The following is a 16,933-nucleotide window of genomic DNA, read 5'->3' as shown; positions in this document are numbered from 1 at the left end:
AACTTGGGATTTGTTCTTCAGCCAGGCAGGTCAGATAAGAATCCACACACTGAATAATTATTACATTCCTCCTCCATTATGAACAGAACAGCTTACGTTCATGGTTTGATAAGGCATACTCTCAGATGTATAATGACTACCATTTTTTGTCTCTGATGTTTAAAATGCTTTAATGGTGTATTTCAAAGGAATTCTGATTTAATATCTATTCCTGTCTCAACCTGTCAAAACATCAATTTAGCCTACTAGTTATGATATCAGATCCCTGAAAAGAAAACATGTTTTATTTAAAAAGTTAAGTGTTTGTCTAACAGGATAAATGTTAAAGATTTAGGTGGGGCAGGGAGGAATCACATTAAGTAGCTCTAATTAAAAGAATAGTGTACCTCATCCTTCCGTGTTTATGAAGGCAACATTTCAGGCCAGAATTGCCTGAACAAGAAACCCTGGAAAAGACCTCTGAATTTTTTTTTTCAGAAGCGGTTACTAGAAAGAAAAGATTCTTCAACTAGAGATTTTTTTTCATACCCCATCATACAAACAGTAGTATATTGTATCATGTATGGGCAATAAACCATAAAAAACCTTCGTGTTAACCTTTCTGTTTAAATCTACAGAAAATAATTAGGAATATTTCACATGATTTTAAGAAATGAATGCCAAGAAAATGGGAAGCTGTTTAAAATTCAGGTTTTGGTAATTATACCTCTATAACACATTTTTTCGCTGAAGATGGTTTGCATAGTATATACTGTTGCACAACAGAAGTCTCAGTAGATTATAGAAAATATGACTACTAAAATCCTAAATATAAACTGAAGTCAACAAATGTACATTTTTCAGTTAAATTGGGAATTTCTCTGCTGTGCTTAAGCAATTATGCTAATGACTGGATACATGGATGAATGAATGAATGTCTCAATAGTGGTTGTTTGTTTGTTTTTTTAATTCTCTGAAAATGCATTAACAGACATAGGGTTTAAAGGTTGCAGAGTTTTTTTCTTGTTACAATTATTTCACATCACATGAAATTAACATATTGAAGTAAGACCAGAGACTTTACTTACTAATATCAGGTCTGAATCTGTGAACTACAGATCTTGAGTTTTGGTATATTTGTTTCCTTGGGGTCAAGGTGGCATTTCAGGTGAGTGACCCAAGACTATCACTCAGTTTAATTCAAAATGAAGTTTTGGGCTACGACAAAAAATGGTTTTCAGGATTAATATGAAAGGTAAAATGATTTAGTGCCAAGAAATCGGAAAAAGACATCTCAGCACTGATAAGGTTTTTCCATGATAGGAAGGATTTTGTCCTGCAAGGGGGACACAGATTTCATAACACTTCTCACTTTACTAGAAGTTTGTAAGGTTAATGTTAATTAACCTAAAATTAATGTAAATACATGAAGTTTCTAAAAACAAATTAAAAAAAAGCAATGAATATTAAAAGTAAACATGAGCCTACATTAATTTGCATGATTTTGAGGGAGGGAAAAGACACTGAGGAAAGCTGACTTTCTATAACGCCAGCAGCTTGTACCTCACATCAGCAGGACAGTCTCTGGAGAAGTTCTCTCTTCGCAATATATTACTCCTGGAGCAGGTTGTGCCTCTCAGAAGGCATTCAGTGGAAATGGAAGGATGGATCTTTACAAAAACTGAGAGGCTTGACAGATTTATATTTATTGTGTTTCTAAAATGAGTAGATATGCACTAGTCAGTAGGTTTGAAATGCACACAAACAATTAGTAAAGGGATCACTTATTTAAGGTCATCTTTCAGAGTCTTATTGACCACTTCAGTTAGTCACAACCAGTTTTTCCAAGGTTTTTAAGCACATAGTCCTTATGCGATGTTCATGGGAATAAAGCAGCAACCCAGCTTTAAGAATCTGCTTCTCCAGACAGGATTTTATCTCACTTGTGGATGAGCACATGACCCAAGTACAGCAGCAGCTTTCTGATAAGCTCAGCTTCAACCTGGGTAACTGGCCTGTCTTCAGAGTAAAAACGATATACCAGATGCACAGATGGTACTATCTGCTTCCCCCATGTAAAGTGAACAAATGAATGCATTTTTCTTCTTTAACATATGAGATAGATCCCCTATCATGGTCATTTAACTGATAAAGTAGCATTCCCACTAACACAGCTTGTTTCAGAGTACAGTAACATGACTTTGCTATTCATTCAGATATCAGTGATTAGCAGAAATGCAAATGAAAATGAATATTCTAGACCAGAATTTTAGATTTTCTGTTCCTAACAGCGTAGCTACCCACATACTTGCACTTATCCCTCCTCCCCTGCCAAAAAAGGAGTTTAAACTGAATTGAAAATTTAGTCTTGCTGTCAAATTTTGGTATCAAAATATATCTTGGTGTCAATTTTTTTCATGAAATTAAATGAAATAAGGTGTGCTTACTATGAATTATTTTTACTGTTTTAAATTATAGATTCTACAACTTATGCACATTTTCTGTTTAATGCATTTGACACTGATCACAATGGATCTGTAAGTTTTGAGGTAAGTGATGCTGTTACTTCATTCTCTGCAATTGAATATTTTGCTATTCCTTGTAATTAAGTCCAGTTTGGTGGCTTTTATTATATGGCTCACATTATGAAAAATTTAGCTTATGTGACTCAAGTTTCAATATCTTCCAATGTATTAACAAAAGTAATTATTATTATTTTACACTTGCATATCCCAAAATGGTAACTCAGACTGTGCTGTTAGGTAGTATTTTTATAAATCTGTTCATTTAAAAGGTAAATCAATTTATATGCAAGTTACATAAAATAATCCTTCTCTTCCTCCCTGCCTCTGCAAGGTGAGAAGGACTCTGAACTACAACTAATGTTATGGGGATGACTCAGCCAAAATAGGATTGCTCCCACACTATTAGTTTCCAAGAGAAGGCTCTGCAAAAAAAGGCTTGAAAGCAAATGTATTTCAAAGCAGAAGAGTTTGAAACTCATTCTTCCTCCATTTAACTGCCCCATCTGTTTTCAAAATTCTGCCTTTCCCTGCTAAGGCTGATGTCATCACTTGCAAAGGCTGATGTCATCAATGCAATAACATGGTATAGAAGGCAATTCACTTCAATAGTTTAGATGAAAACGGTGTACAAAATACTGCAAAGGAGCCGTTATTTTAAGCTATAAAATTAAAAAAATAATCTCTCAGTTTATTTGCAAAAGGATATGTTTTCTTTGGTTTTTTTTGTTTATAATGGACGAATGATATCCTTACAACTTGAGATTGGATTGGGATAAACACACCCACTTTAAATTTTTTATGATTTACTTGAGTGAAATTTTTTGACTACTTAGACCGTGGGACTCACTTTGAGAAACCTGGTCTACTGGGGGCTGACAGGGTCCATCTGTCAGAGAAGGGGAATAGCATCTTTGGTCATAGGCTTGCCAAGCTGGTGAAGAGGGGTTTGAACTAAAGTTGCTGGGGGTGGGGAACCTCAGTTCATCCCAATACTACCAGCTGGATGCGAGTGCCGGCAATAGATGTCCAGAGCCTGGAGAGGGATCACAGGTCAGCGGGAGAGCACCTCAAGAGCAGCACAGAGGAATTCCAGCCAGTAAGACAGCTTCATCAGGGGCCCAACTTAAATGCCTCTGTGCAAATGCACGTAGCATCGGCAATGAACAAGAGGAGTTAGAGGCGTGCGCACGCTTGCAGGGCTATGATCTTATTGGCATCATGGAGAAATGGTGGGATGGCTCCTATGACTGGAGTGTTGGAATGGAAGGATACAGGCTCTTTAGGAAGGACAGGCAGGGGAGAGAAGGAGGGGTTGTCACCCTCTATGTCAATGACCAGCTGGAGTGCATGGAGCTCCACCTGGGGATGGATGAGGAGCTGACCCAGAGCTTATGGGTCAGGATTAAAGGGAGGGCAGGGACAGGTGACATTATAGTGGAGGTCTGCTACAGGCCATTCGACCAGGAAGACCAGGAGGATGAGGCCCTCTGTAGACAGCTAGGAGCAGCCCCACGTTCACAAGCCCTGGTCCTCATGGGGAACTTCAACCACCTCGATATCTGCTGGAGGGACAACACAGCAGGGCATAAGCAATCCGGGAGGTTCCTGGAATGCACTGATGACAACTTCCTTCTCCAAGTAATAGAGGAGCCAATAAGGAAAGGTGCTATGCTGGACCTTGTTCTCACCAACAAGAAGGGGCTTGTGGGGAATGTGAAGCTCAAGGGCAGCCTTGGCTGCTGTGACCATGAAATGGTGGAGAGTTCAAGATCCTTAAGGAAGCAAGGGTGCACAGCAAGCTCACTACCCTGGACTTCAGGAGAGCAGACTTTGGCTGCTTCAGGGATCTGCTTGGTAGAGTGCCACAGGATAAAGCCCTGGAGGGAAGAGGAGCCCAAGAAAGCTGGTTAATATTCAAGGGTCACCTCTCCCAAGCTCAGGAGCGATGCATCCCAACAAAGAGGAAGTCAGGCAAAAACACCAGGAGGCCTGCATGGATGAACAAGGAGCTCCTGGACAAACTCAAACACAAAAAGGAAGCCTACAGAGGGTGGAAGCAAGGACAGGTAGCCTGGGAGGAATACAGCGAAATTGTCTGAGCAGCCAGGGATCAGGTTAGGAAAGCTAAAGCCCTGATTGATAGAATTAAATCTGGCCAGGGACGTCAAGGGCAACAAGAAAAGCTTCTGTAGGTACATTGGTGATAAAAGGAAGACTAGAGAGAATGTGGGCCCTCTCCAGAAGGAAACGGGAGACCTGGTTACCTGGGACATGGAGAATGCTGAGGTACTCAATGACTTTTTTGCCTCAGTCTTCACTGGCCAGTGCTCCAGCCACACCACCCAAATTGCAGAAGGCAAAGGCAGGGACTGGGAGAATGAATAACTGCCCACTGTAGGAGAAGATCAGGTTTGAGACCATCTAAGGAACATGAAGGTGCACAAGTCCATGGGACCTGATGAGATGCATCCGTGGCTCTTGAGAGATGTGGCGAAGGAAGTGGCTAAGCCACTATCCATCATATTTGAGAAGTTGTGGCAGTCTGGGAAAGTTCCCACTGATTGGAAAAGGGGAAACTTAACCCCCATTTTTAGAAAGGGAAAAAAGGAAGAGCTGGGGAACTGCTGGCCAGTCAGTCTCACCTCTGCACACAACAAGACCATGGAGCAGATGGTCCTGGAAACTATGCTAAGGCACATGGAAAATAAGGAGGTGATTGGTGACAGCCAACACGGCTTCAATAAGGGCAAATCGTGCCTGACAAATCTGGTGGCCTTCTAGGACAGGGTTACACAATTGGTGGATAAGGGAAGAGCAACAGACGTCATCTACCTGGACTTATGCAAAGTATTTGACACTGTCTCACACAACATCCTTGTCTCTGAATTGGAGAGACATGGATTTGATGCATGGACTACTCAGTAGATAAGGAATTGGCTGGTTGGTTGCACTCAAAAAGTTGCGGTCAACGGCTCGATATCCGAGTGGAGACCAGTGATGAGTGGTGTTCCTCAGGGGTCGGTATTGGGACTAGCACTGTTTAACATCTTTGTCAGTGACATGGACAGTGGGATTGAATGCACCCTCAGCAAGTTTGCTGATGACACCAGGCTGTGTGGTGCGGTCAACATGCTGGAGGGAAGGGATGCCATCCAGAGGGATCTTGACAGGCTTGAGAGGTGGGCCTGTGCGAACCTCATGAAGTTCAACAAGGCCAAGTGCAAGGTCCTGCCCATGGGTCAGGGCAATCCCAAGCACAAATACAGGCTGGGTCATGAGTGGATTGACAGCAGCCCTGAGGGGAAGGACTTGGGGGTGTTGGTTGATCAGAATCTCAACATGACATGGCAATGTGCATTTGCAGCCCAGAAAGCCAACCATATCCTGGTCTGCATCAAAAGAAGCATGGCCAGCAGGTCAAGGAAGGTGATTGTCCCCCTCTACTCTGCTCTGGTGAGACCCCACCTGCAGTACTGCGTTCAGCTCTGGGGCCCCCAACATAAGAACGACATGGACCTGTTGGAGTCCAGAGGAGGGCCACCAAGATGATCAGAGGGCTGGAGCACCTCTCCTATGAAGACAGGCTGAGAGAGTTGGGGTTGTTCAGCCTGGAGAAGAGAAGGCTCCAGGGAGACCTTACAGCAGCCTTCCAGTACCTAAAGGAGGCCTACCAAAAAGGCAGAGAGGGACTTTTTACAAGGGCGTGTAGTGATAGGACAAGGGGTAATGGCTTTAAACTGAAAGGAGGTAGATTTAGATTAGATGTAAGGAAGAAGTTCTTCACTGTGAGGGTGGTGAGGCACTGGAACAGGTTGCCCAGAGAGGCTGTGGATGCCCCATCCCTGGAAGTGTTCAAGGCCAGGTTGGATGGGGCTTTGAGCAACCTGCTCTGGTGGAAGGTGTCCCTGCCCATGGCAGGGGGATTGGAACTAGATGATCTTTAAGGTCCCTTCCAACACAAATTATTCTATAATTCTGTGATTATTTGCATTTATTTAAAAAAACATTAACCCCATCTACCTTTTTCCAGGCAGCTGAAATCAATGGGCTCCATGTGAAACTAGAAGTAGGATTGGAGGTTTTATTCACATCTTCTGTACATAGGCTATTTCTACAAGGAATCCTTCTGGTCAAATAAGCAACAGCAGAGGCAATGAGAGAAAACATTTTTAGCATTAGTATTTGAGAAGTATTTCTGCTGTTAGCATTAAGAATACTGAGAACAAAAGAAGCTTTTGTATCTTTCCTGGACAATTTGTTGACATTTGTATCTCAGACAGAAAGCCTTAAGAAATGCAGTAGATATGAAGCCCTTTTTAAGGGATTTTAATATCTCAAATTGCAGGTCTGTGTATAAAAAAGGCTTTGGAATAAAATAAATCACGAAAATAAAAGCAGCAGTGGGGTTTTTTTTCATTGCCAAAACAGACATTTCCAGCTTACTTTTGTTCAATATTAACTCAGAGCGATCCAGACTTTGATATTATTTGCAATAATTTTGAATTCAGCATAACTCTACTACTGTCAAAGGACTCTTGTTTCTGTGTCCTTGTACCATGTAGCAGCATTATACTTACAAATTGTATGATAGCCATTTTAAAAGCATCCTCCTTATGTTAAAGATGTTTAGGGTTTTTTTCTAATCATGTGAAAGTAGCTGCAAAATGTGAAAGTAGATATTGTGAAATGTGAAAAATACAATCATGTCATTGTTTTTCCTGCTCCTTCTTATCCTAGGTACCAATATGTACTCTAGTTTTCTAATTTCCAATAGAAAAAAACCCCAAACAAATAGCACAAAAGATAGAGAAAAAGAGAGTGATTTAAAAATTTGGAGAATAAATAATCATTCATCCCAGTTTACTTTCTAAATCGAAGTGTAGGAGTAAATACAATTTAATATAATGACCTATGATGAAAAACACTCTTTGGTTCTCTTCTATGGAAAAAGGATATGAAAATCTGAAATGGTACTGAAAGAATGTAGGTAAGAATGGCATTTTTTTGTGTTGCACTTTCCTTTTTCTAATGAAGCAGTGGTAGCTGGAGTTGTGGGGAAGAAGAAAGAGAATTTGTCCTAGCTTTTTGCTCTTTTTTCCTCAAATTTTCAACCATCAAAAATGACGTGTTAGACTTTAGCACAACTTAAATGCACACCTTCATTGGATGAGATTGGTATGTCCTTAGAGTTTGGTCAGCCCTAAATCTGTATACTCTCTGATAGGAGTCAGGCTCTCCAACTGAAGCATTTTATGTAGCATAAAAAACTAAACTCATGAAACTAGCTGCTTGAACCTACCTCTTCTTATCCCTTGATTGTATCAATTTTGAGACTAACTTATTTCATAAGTTACACCAACTAGTTTTGCTTTAACATGAGCAACAAACAGAGTTTCAGAAACCCTAGTGACCCAGCTATTGAAGGGTTCTTTTGGCTTATTAGTGAACTGAAGTTCTTTTTTCCATCAGACAGAAACAGTTGTGAAAGCAAGGTTTCCACTTGCTGCATGAATATTGTAAATGAACCAAAATGAAGATCTAGGCCTCAAGGCTATTTACACAGCCAGGAAAATCGAGGCTAATTAACTTCAGACCTAATAGTCAAAGGTAAAGCACATTGCACCCACATGCAAATATCCAAATCAGTATCCTGAGTTTGTTATGCATGCAGATTAAGGCTATTCTAAATGTGATCTTGACGAGAGGAAAGTCACTCAGTAATCCCACTAATTCTTAGTGCCTTAAAGTACAAAGTTATGCCCAAATGCAATGGGGATGTTTAAAGATTTTTTTAAATCAAAACCAAACTTGTATTTGTTTCTCAAAAAAAATTATTAATAATTCTTAGCAAAGCCATTGGTGATTTCCTGATTGCTTTATTCCTCAATTGTTACCTGAGAATTTTTCATTAATTAATAAATTAACAAGCATGTTAACTCAGTTACATAAGAGAGTCTAGATCTTAAGATCAAACACAACTTTGGTATTTCTCTAATAATAACAGTGACAAACAGTCATTGTCTCCAAGGCAGTAATATAAGGGTAGCTGTTTAATGAATCATAGAATCATAGAATGGTTTGGGTTCTTAATGTCTGTGTTCAACACAAAAAGCCTTGTTCATATCATGTAGGAAATGAGCTAATTTTTCTCAGGACAGTGGTGATCTCTCAACCATTTTAGTACCAGCTGGTGTAAAGTAGCTACAAAAAAATATATTTCCTCTTAAGAGCAGCTCTTCCTCAGTGATCTTTGTTTTATATGCGCCAGGGCTCCACCACTTCTGTGACTCACATTCATCACGTGATTCCTTTCCAAAATCCTAAGGTCTAAATCCGAAAATGGATTTAGGTGCCTGTCTACCTACTTCTGGCCTTGAACAAGACATATAGGAACACATGATCAGGTGGAATAATTTTAAGCTTTCCTATGGATTTGAGACAGCACACTATTAAGCTTGGTAATTAATTTATTAATGTACTAGTTCTCCCCAAAGATTTACTGAGGGATAAAGCAATCAGAAATTCATCAACAACCTTGCTAAGAGATAATTAATCACTGCTGGAAAAAAAACCAAATGCAAGTTAATCCCAGATCACAGCCAGAGGTTTATACAGCTGTGGTGCAGGACTGAAATGTGAGCAGGCTGTGATACTGAGTGCACAGAGGCTCCAGTACAGGTGCAATGATGCTCCATTTTGCAACCCTTCAGTGAGACATCCCCCTTTCTTGCAGAATCAAAGTTAGGCATGGGAGAGTTTGGCATTTAATGGACGTCTTCACAGGTATTAGCAGGCTTAGCAGGAAGCTAGCAAGTTAGAAATAGGAGACTGAGGAAAGGAGTAAAGGCAAGTACCAAAGCACAGACTTCTGTGCTTCTAACTTCGCTGGCACAGACTGAAGAGAAACCTGACCTAGAGTTGTGTCTCAGCCCAGATCTCCTCTGGAGTGTTAGGCTCCTTTGTGACCCTAAGTCAGATGCACCTCTCCTCATTAGGTGCTCAGCTGAGCAGGACCGTCCCTCTCAGTGGCCAGTGGGGATGTAAGTGTCCAAGCAGTACTGTGAATCTTCAAAACCAAATAGGCTCTAAAAGTAGAATTCTTCTCTCCCCGGAAATCAGATGTCTAAACCAGGAATAAAACCACATCTGGGTACTCTAATACTATCATGGGGACTTGGGTTCATGCTCCTTGCTAAATGGTGTGCCCGATTCATGTGTTGTCACTGAGTTGTTGGTAACAAGCATACAGACAGATGCTCCCTGAGCTTAGCTGCTACCCTCAGCACTGTTGCTTTACTATGGCATTCTGCACTGGATTATTTGCATAACAGCTAGCATAGCTATCCTCCTTCTGACACACGCATTGCCTTCCACCATACAGAGCATTTTTCTCTTTGAGAATCTAGCCCAAAATACCCTGTGGTTTCAGCCTATGTCCATTGAATTGGATTTTCTATTTCTGTAGGATTTTATTGCTGTATTCTTCAGTTGCATGAAAGCAAGTATGTAGAAAAGACACCCCATCCTAACTGGTCCTTCTTCAGCTCATCACAACTTCCTCTTATAAGTCCTTTCTATTGTTCCTGAGATGGACTCCTGCACAACGCTCAGACAAAGGCAATGCACCTGAACTGAACTATGTATGATTCCCAAACATGTGGATGCAATATGGAAGGACATAATCCACTCTTGCAAAGTTTAGAGCACACACCTGGAAGGTTTTTGAGTTGTCTCAGCTTTTATAAGGACATTCAGTCCCATGCAAAACAGCATAAAGTCAATTTTTCTTATGCATGGCTTTTAAAACCCATGGTAGAAGGGCAGCTTTGCAAATGGGGATATAAATGATGCCAGGAAGCCAGCTAAGATATGGGTGGTGCATCACAGAAAGGAAGAAAGAGAAATAATCAGGAAAAGAAAAATATATATGGTTTAGATAGAATAAATGCAAAACTGTTGCTGGTGCCAAATTAAAAATAAATTCAGAGTTCTGAAATATGATACTCCAAGAAAATAAGGTTATTGGAGACCTTTGCAAGGGACTTCAGGGTAAAGCTATATCAAGAATGTAAAACAGCGTAGAAAAGATTTGAAGACGTGGTAGTGAATTAAAAAGGTTAATTACTAATGCTGTAATGTGATCAAATCTGTTCTGAATTTCTTGAACATTTTAATACTTAATAGCACATTGTTAAAGAGCTGTTTGGAGATTTAACCCTGTGACCCCTCAATTAGTCACTGAGATGAAGACAAGACAATTTGAGCAAAACTCTTTCAAGATTCATGTATCCGTTTACACCAAAGGGCACATATACCAATAAGACATAAACTTATGACAGACTAAGAAAACGCAGAGCATACCACTTGAATAGTTAAAAAGACTGAAGCTGTCAAAAAGCTGTCTGTGCCTACTAGACTATCTGAGGCCATGATATCTGTGTATGCTTCACTGTATCGGGCATCCTTATTTGACTGTGTGGTACATCAGACCTTTGTGATTTATGTCTAACCGCAGTGCAGTCTTTTCCACTGTTCCTGTTCTAAGGAAATGCATAAACTTTGCTGGTGCTGATAAGAAATTTTTCAGCTTTTATTGTCTCTGCTTTAATGGTACTCTAAGACTTCCTGTATGTCTTTGCCAATGACGTAGAAATGCACATTTAAATATAAACTCTTGACATATTCTGCTCAGCCTATTATGGAGACAATTTCACAGATTTATGGGTTTACAAGCATATCAAATAGAAAAAAAGTAGAGGAGACGGTTAGGAAAAAAAGCCAATGTTTAAACAAAGTTATCATGCTAAGAAGTACAGAAGACAGGGGATGACACATCCCAGTTGTTATCTTCTTCAATCTGGAAGATGATCACTAAATGTAAATGGGGATTCTGCTGTCAAAAGAGTATTAATTATGAAACAAAATTCTATAACCAAATACTACATATAAATAATCTCAAAAGCCTTCTGATTTATTTCTGTGGAATAGCTCTACAGCAATAGAACATTGGTGGGTCACAAAAGCATTCAGGTGGTACATGGACATACAATATTATTCCCTATCATATTTCCAATAAGGGGTTTAAGTATTGAGGTGTACTGGAGCATACACAAAGTTTCAAATGTTGACTGCAGCAGATTGTTCAAAGAGGTCTGGGAACAATATATTCTACTTCCAACAAGGTATAGATTTAACAAGAATTTAATGTTCCTTAGTAGATAGTTCTTCCAAAATTGGTCTCCTGTGCTTAGATTAATCTAACTCCCACTTAAGCTTTTTTTTTGGACCATTAAACCATGGGGATTGTTTTTCTGTGGTATTAAGCTCAACAGGAACTGCTTATGTAAGGCATTTCAGAGGATAAATCCACTAACAGAAAATTATGGCTTATTTTATAGAAAATTACTTAATTTACTTATTAATTATGTCTGGCAACAGTGCCTAGATTGTTACCTATTTTTTTAAAAAAAGCAATCCTTAACACTTACTGTGAAGCAAAAAAAATAGAAACAACACATCTTTCCAGACTTCTGTGCTTCTGACGAAAGCATTATTCTGGATTTCTGAGTGTTTGTGAAAAACTGCTCAATTCCAAACTGACCAAGACCTTTTGTCTATTTAGGATTTTGTTATGGGTCTCTCAATTTTACTCCGAGGGACAGTACAGGAGAAACTGAACTGGGCTTTCAATTTGTATGATATAAATAAGGATGGATATATAACTAAAGAGGTAAGGTTTACTTTTTACACTAATCACTGAAACTAAGGGTTGTATAAGTGAGTCCTGCTTTCAAAGAAGAATGGCTTCATTGTCAAATTAGACATGTTAACAAATATATATTATGAAACTAGATATGCTAAAAGTAATTTTCTCATTTTAAAGGCATATATAAAAGTTAGAAAGATAAAATCTTCACAGAAATTGTAAAAGGTCAGAATTCTTCAGGTACAGAAATGCTTGGCTTCAACTTATGCCTATGTATTTGCACACACAGCCACTAAAATAAAAAGTAGTTTGGTAGGATATTTGGACAAAAAAGAGTTAAGTATGTGGGCCAAAATTGTTACTTATTTTATGAATCTACTTCTAAAAATTTTTACTTGAAACAGAATTTATATAAAAAGATTCCTACATCTTTTATTCTGCAAGGATTCAAACACATACTTAAATTACAGTAAGACCAAATGAGTGCTTTCATTAAAATATGTTTTTTCAAAACCGGGTCTTTATGTAAATATATATATATTACACTTATAATTTTATGCCTTTAGAAAAAACATTTCATGATTATTATAAAAGAGTGATCTACAGAATAATTTCTCAGCATACTGGCAGATGACTTGTTTTCATAATTATTCTTACAGTTTTCACAAGCCACTCTATTAACAAAATAAAAAGCTTTTGATGTAAAAGGACTCTGCCTATGTGCAGTTGTGTGCATGGGTGTTTCTATTTTCTCTAAGGAAAACTTAGTTGTAAGAAGCTGATGTGCTTTGACTATTCACTTGCTGTTACACAACTTCTTTTCATGTTTAGTTTTATTCACAAGAGCTCAGGAGATTCTTCCCACAATCCATGAACTTGCACATATTCCAAATCATTTAAAATAAAACCATACATCTGCATCTATTTAAAAAAATTATCTGTGAAAGCTGAACTAACATGCTAGAATTTCTAGGACCATAGTAGTTCTTTCTTGAAGCTGTTCAGTCATAAAATCACAGCACGATCTCAGAATTTTATTCTAAAACGTAAATCCTAAAAATAATTTCTGTGTTCTGAGTTCAAGCAGTGTCTACAACACACCTTACATTACACAGACATATTTTTTCCTCCTCAGGAAATGCTTGATATCATGAAAGCAATATATGATATGATGGGAAAATGCACCTATCCTGTTCTCAAGGAGGATGCGCCTAGACAACATGTGGAAACATTTTTCCAGGTGGGTCTGGTAACATAGGAACCAAAAAGGCTGCTCTGTTATCAGGTATGGAAAGATTTTCATTGCTGTAACAGTTCTGCATATCCTACCAATTTTGTAATCCTTTTTCTTCTCTGTGGTTCCATCCCAAGTTTCTCAGATCTACTCATTACACCGTGCTTTTTCAACATTAAGCTCCTTGAGCGTATTCTACTATATCACTTCCTACATCTTTACAGCATTTTGGCCTGGTTGTTCCTAGGCTGACATATAATTGAAATGAATAATAAAAAGGACTTGTTTTACACAGGATTTCAGGAGGATAAACATACATTCTTATTCTTTCTGAACAGAAAATGGACAAAAACAAAGATGGAGTAGTTACCATAGATGAATTCATCGAGAGCTGCCAGAAAGTAAGTACCCAGTGATAAGTACGGAACCTGTATCTGTTGGCTAATGCTATCATAGTGCTACACAGGCTTCTGGAGTGACAGTGATGGTAATCCGAATACCAGAGACAGTATTTACCCAAGGTAGAGTATGCATGTACACCATTACACAAAAACACTAAACAATGTAAATAATTTTGTGACCTGAATCTGTAGAAGAGATGTTATACACAAGCTGTCATCGCTTCTTAGACAACTGTGACCACATCCCTTCTCTCTTCAACAGTGTTTTGTTTGTACTTGATAGCAAAAGGTTTCCTCACATTCAGCTACATACTTATTTCTATTTTTCTGCCCATGCTAGGGAGTGCATTCCCGTTACGATTGGCATATAGTCACAGCAATAATAATATTGCTTGAAAATTTATCACCTATCAGAGTGTTTCTCGAACAACGAATCAAGACCTGCTGGAGGCCTTAAAAAGGGAGAGTGCAAGGAGCTTACAAAGTGTTGGATGGCAGGAGTTAACAGCAGGCAAGTTTTCTCAAGGCAAGGGAGTGAGAACTGATTGTGATAATCAGTTGCAAGTGTTTACACTACCCAGGTGGCTGTTAATTTCCTTCAACTGCTGAAAGCAGCTTGTTGTCTCTTGAGCCAGGAATGAGAATAAACTTCTGCAGCAGGAATTACAGCCCATTTTCACTCCTCTGCCCTTCAGAAACTGGCTTGCTTTTGGACCAGGAGACGATATGAGGAAAGATAAGTTGCATTTTCAGAAATTTAAGGAACTACTGTTAATTTGTCACTTGAGAGATGCAAGAAAAAGAAACATGATAGAGTACAAAATAATGATGACAAGACTTTGGTGTGGTAAGAGGTTGTTATGTACTGTAAAGTGTCACATTAGACCTGGTGCTAAGATAGGCTTGATTACATTATGCATACTGATGTAGCAAATAAACCCAATGCTATTTGTTACAGTGAGAAACATAAGGAGTCATAGTGGTGTTCTACTGATACCTTGTCCAGGCCAGCTCTGATTCAGATGAAGCTGACACAGATCTGCAGTATAGCCTGTGTGTATTGTTTATCTCCTATACCAAGAAGAGAGCAGTAGACAAGAGACAGGAGAGAACAAGACTAGCAAGATAAATGCAGTTAGTGAGTGACAGATTTTTAACCATTTGGAACAGGGAAAGCTGAACAGGAAATAGCAAAGATGCTCTAGAATTGGTCTATTTTTATATGCATCTGTAGTTTTTCCTTGGGGTTGCTTTCATGAGTACAGTTACCTGGTAAGTGATTCTCTCTTTGATTTTAATCTGCTGATTTTGGGGGATGAAAGACAGACAACAGCTCTTCTAACTGCCTGTTCTGTATATCCTTAGCAATGGGTACCGGGTAGTGTCTTATCTGTCGGCAGCGCTCTATGGCTTTGACCATAGTTCTAGCTTATCGGTCTTGTTCAGTGCAAATTAAAGGCATTTGCTCTGCTAAAGCTGAGTGATCATCAGAAACAGACATGAGATTAATTTCCCAGCTGAGGTCTGCAGAGTTATGGAAGTTAAATGACAGATTAATCTGGATATGACAGCAATTATAGTGATGGGCTGCGTGATTCATTTATGAAGAAAATTACTGCCTTCAGTAAGGAGTTGCCTGCTCTCCTTTTCCAATGTGCTTCACAGTTTCTCACATCTGTTGTTAGAAGATTCCTTATTTACCTCTACTGAATATTCAGAATACATGTAAGAGAGATGCTCTCTAAACTGCTATATGACAGAGACAGTGTTCTCAGCATGCCACTTACCTTCACTTGCTTTTAACTTCAAAGGTGGTAATGTTTTTTTGATACAGAAGGTATCTCACTGCCTAAAGTTTTGTCTCTCTACCCACTAAGACCTGGTCTATTCCTCTGAGCTGCAAAGTGTGTAATGCATGTTTATATCAAGAGTTGGTTTCCCAAATGAGATTTGGGTTAAGGATTCAATCCAGGTCCTTCAAGAAACTTGATTCAGGGGTTAACGTGGCTTCAGCCTGTTCAGGATTACATTTTTCACAAAGGACAGTAGTGGCTGCTTCCTTTAGGAAGCTCTAGGAAAATCTTTTTTTTAATATCGTAATAGGTACAATACTGATCTAAAAAGGTAACATTCAGGTTCCTCTTTCCTCAGCATGCAGCAAGTCACATCACTCCAGGAGCAAGGTGTCTCATCTTTCATGAGTATTTAACAATACCAAAAGCAAAATTAAATGATCTTGTGATCCCTCCTGTAGTAAATCTGCCATGCAATATTTTTATGTTTCCTGTATGTTCTGGTGTTATGGAAAAACGGTGGTTATCGTCATTGCCTTTCATTCAGTATCTCTTTTCCAAGCTGTAAAGTACTCATTTATTCAATTTTTCCTCCTAGGGAAACCAGTCCAGACCTTTAATCACACTTGGCCCTCTCTCTAGACCTCTGCTAGTTCTACTATTACCTTTTGCTTACCAAACCCAGGATGTTCAGGACAGGGGCACAGCACACCTGCTGCTCCCTAGGCTTTGACAGCTATGGTGGCTTCCTCCTTTGGCACGAAGGCTGATGTTAGAGCACATCTGCTCAAAACCTTCCCGGCCCATTTACCTAACACATGACTGTACCTCAGACTTTGGAATGGGAATGCCCATTAATGAATATGGCAGCCAGTGCTGCATCTTGTGCATGTGAAAATATGCTAAAGGCATACAGAGGATGTGCTTGCCAGTTCTAGCTCAAGCAGTGGGACTAGAATCAGAACAGTGCCAGGAGACAAGCACTATAAAAAACCCTCAACCAAACTCTAAAGCTCAGATCCCATCCAGTCTGAATCTTAAAATGGACTGGAAGCCTGTTCTGTCAGGGAAAGGCTGCAGGAGCCTTTTATTTGAATAGGATCTTGGGCAAGAGTTGCCAGCCTCTGAGAACTGTCATTCCTCTGCTTTGAGTTGGAAGCCAAATTAGTGGGTCTTAGAAACACCTTTCACTGGTGTTTTGTAAGTAAGGAAAGCATGGCATGCTTACTTTAAGAGTAACAAGGAACACAGCAGAGCATACTTGAATACAGAGACTCCACTTCAGGTTCCTGGGA

At 39.3% G+C, this 16,933-nt stretch overlaps 1 protein-coding gene across 4 annotated transcripts in view; it reads left to right on the top strand.

Annotated features, from left to right (window-relative positions):
• The window catches only part of KCNIP4 (potassium voltage-gated channel interacting protein 4), a 230,105-nt gene that overhangs the window by 209,693 nt on the left and 3,479 nt on the right, over positions 1–16,933 (top strand). For all 4 annotated transcript variants that reach the window (XM_075023812.1, XM_075023792.1, XM_075023819.1 and 1 more), the window contains 4 exons: positions 2,458–2,528; positions 12,127–12,234; positions 13,346–13,450; positions 13,783–13,845. In XM_075023812.1, the coding sequence (XP_074879913.1) occupies positions 2,458–2,528; positions 12,127–12,234; positions 13,346–13,450; positions 13,783–13,845 (347 nt within the window). The remainder of the gene's footprint in view (positions 1–2,457; positions 2,529–12,126; positions 12,235–13,345; positions 13,451–13,782; positions 13,846–16,933) is intronic.

The sequence above is a fragment of the Buteo buteo genome, chromosome 1 (assembly GCF_964188355.1).
Source record: "Buteo buteo chromosome 1, bButBut1.hap1.1, whole genome shotgun sequence".
NCBI classification, from domain to species: domain Eukaryota; kingdom Metazoa; phylum Chordata; class Aves; order Accipitriformes; family Accipitridae; genus Buteo; species Buteo buteo.
Note: the sequence above shows the minus strand (reverse complement) of the source record. Positions and strands in the feature narration are given on the sequence as shown.